General features: G+C 50.9%; 1 protein-coding gene across 1 annotated transcript; it reads right to left on the bottom strand.

The window, feature by feature from the left end:
- Positions 1 to 629: 629 nt before the first annotated feature.
- On the bottom strand, positions 630 to 1,736 carry LOC107147204 (sperm motility kinase 2B-like). The gene has a single exon (XM_015491605.1). It carries the CDS (start codon positions 1,734 to 1,736, stop codon positions 630 to 632), a length of 1,107 nt encoding a protein of 368 aa, XP_015347091.1.
- Positions 1,737 to 2,006: the final 270 nt, after the last annotated feature.

The following is a 2,006-nucleotide window of genomic DNA, read 5'->3' as shown; positions in this document are numbered from 1 at the left end:
AATAATGCATTCCAATTATTAATGCATCACCTGGATTATTCCTCTGATGAGGTTACAGCTCTTCCAGTCTAATCATGTCACCTACTGCATTACTATGGGAGCTTTGGGCAGAATTTTCATATCCAAACCATAATAGCCAATAAACTGAGTTGATGAAGTAGCCATTAGTAACTTCCATGCTGAACATAATACTCATGTTAATTATAGATAATAAATTTAATAATTTATAGATTTAATAATAAATTTCTTTCAAACAAAAAAAAATAAGAAACATCTCAGAAGAATGGGAGAAAGGACAGAGGAGCAGGACAGGGGAGTGTCCCAGGGAGAACAGTCTCTGATGTCTTGGGCAGGTGGGGGCAGAGGAGACTCCTGATGCCAGCGGGTGCCAAAGTGCTCTTGGCTGGAGCCCGTGCAGAGAGACCTGAGGTAGCTGGCACATCTCGCTCCTGAAGCTGTTCAGAGTCCACATGACTGACCTCACGCCCAGGTATCAGGACCCTCAGGGCACAGGGTGCTCTGGCTGTCTACCAGTCTTGTCTCTTTCACCTCTTCCCTTCCTTGGAGCCACACTGTTTAGGAATCTGGCCCATTTCTGCCTCTTACACTGGCACCACCTTCTTACTGACTCATGGCAGGCAACAGCACAGGTGCCGGACACAGGCCGCAATCCTCCTAGTTACCCTCTTCCAACGATTTCTGTTGTTATGGGGCCACCCAGTATCAGGTGTGGGGGTCCTTGCAGGCAGGAAGGGGAGATGAATGGCCTGCTGGCTGGCCCTTATGAGGCCCTTCTGCCCTGTGTGTCCGTCCTCCATACTCAGCTGCGGCTCACAGGGGAAGGTGTGAAGGGCAGGCTCACTGTGACTCCTCTTTGGGAGGACAGGGTGTGGGCGAGGCTTAACCCTTGGAGGCCCAGGCTTCCCCTGGAACATGCAGCCTGCCCCCTGACTTTTCTGGTGCTTCAGTATTAAGTAGGTAGCCATGGCTGTATCGAAATTTCTCTTGGCCAGAGACACCCAGATCTTGTAAGAATCATAACCCATATCAATCAAGATGGTCATTATTTCAGGGTCGGAGTGTTCTGGGAGTGCCTCACTACAACGAAGGGGTAAATACTGCTCACCCTGTGTCAGCCATGGGTGCTGAAGGATTTGCTGGACTGTAGGCTGCTTCCTGGGATCCAGGGTCAGTATTTGGTCGATGAGCCTCCGGGCTTCGACAGACACATGGCGCGTGCCAAAGTAGGTTTCCAGCACAATCTGCCTCCGCATCGCCGGAGTGGTGGGCCCCACAAATGGACACCTCCCTGTCAACATAAAGTACAGAATGACGCCCAGTCTCCATATGTCCACTGGGGGGCCCTCAAACGCTTGCCTCAGGACACATCTGGTAGCAAGATGAAAGAGACTGCCCCAGAAGTCCTTCCAGTTCTGCCCAGAGGTGACCCTGGTGCTGAGGCCGGAGTCAATAAGCTTAATGTTGCCTCCGGCATCCAACAGGATGTTGTCTGGCTTCAGGTCTCGGTGCACGATGCTCTGGGCATGGCAGTAGCCCACTGCACACACCATCTGCCGGAAAAGCCTCCGGGCCTCTTCCTCCTGCAGGCCATCCTCTGGGACGTGGCAAACTAGGGGTCCCCCACCTGCGGGCTCCATCACCATGTAGATATTGCTGGAGGTCTCAATAACCTGGAACAACTGGATCACGTTGGGATGCTCCAGGGTTCTCATCATATCCGGCTCACAGAGGACCTGGAGGTTCTGCTCTATCTTCTCCACGACTTTCACTGCCACCTCTGCCCCAGNCCCTCCTCCTCCTCCTCCTCCTCCTCCTTCTTCTTCTTCCCCCCAAATCTCTCTTTACTAGAGTAATATTTCAGTTCCTATATTTTCTCTCTGATTTCACTTTTTAACTCACCCTTTATCTCACAAATCAGTCTATCTATGTACATTCTAAACTCCTTCTCTGACATTTTATTCACTGTGGTGTTGTTGGATTGTTCC

This window comes from Marmota marmota, unplaced genomic scaffold (assembly GCF_001458135.2).
Source record: "Marmota marmota marmota unplaced genomic scaffold, marMar, whole genome shotgun sequence".
Taxonomy (NCBI): Eukaryota; Metazoa; Chordata; class Mammalia; order Rodentia; family Sciuridae; genus Marmota; species Marmota marmota.
Note: the sequence above shows the minus strand (reverse complement) of the source record. Positions and strands in the feature narration are given on the sequence as shown.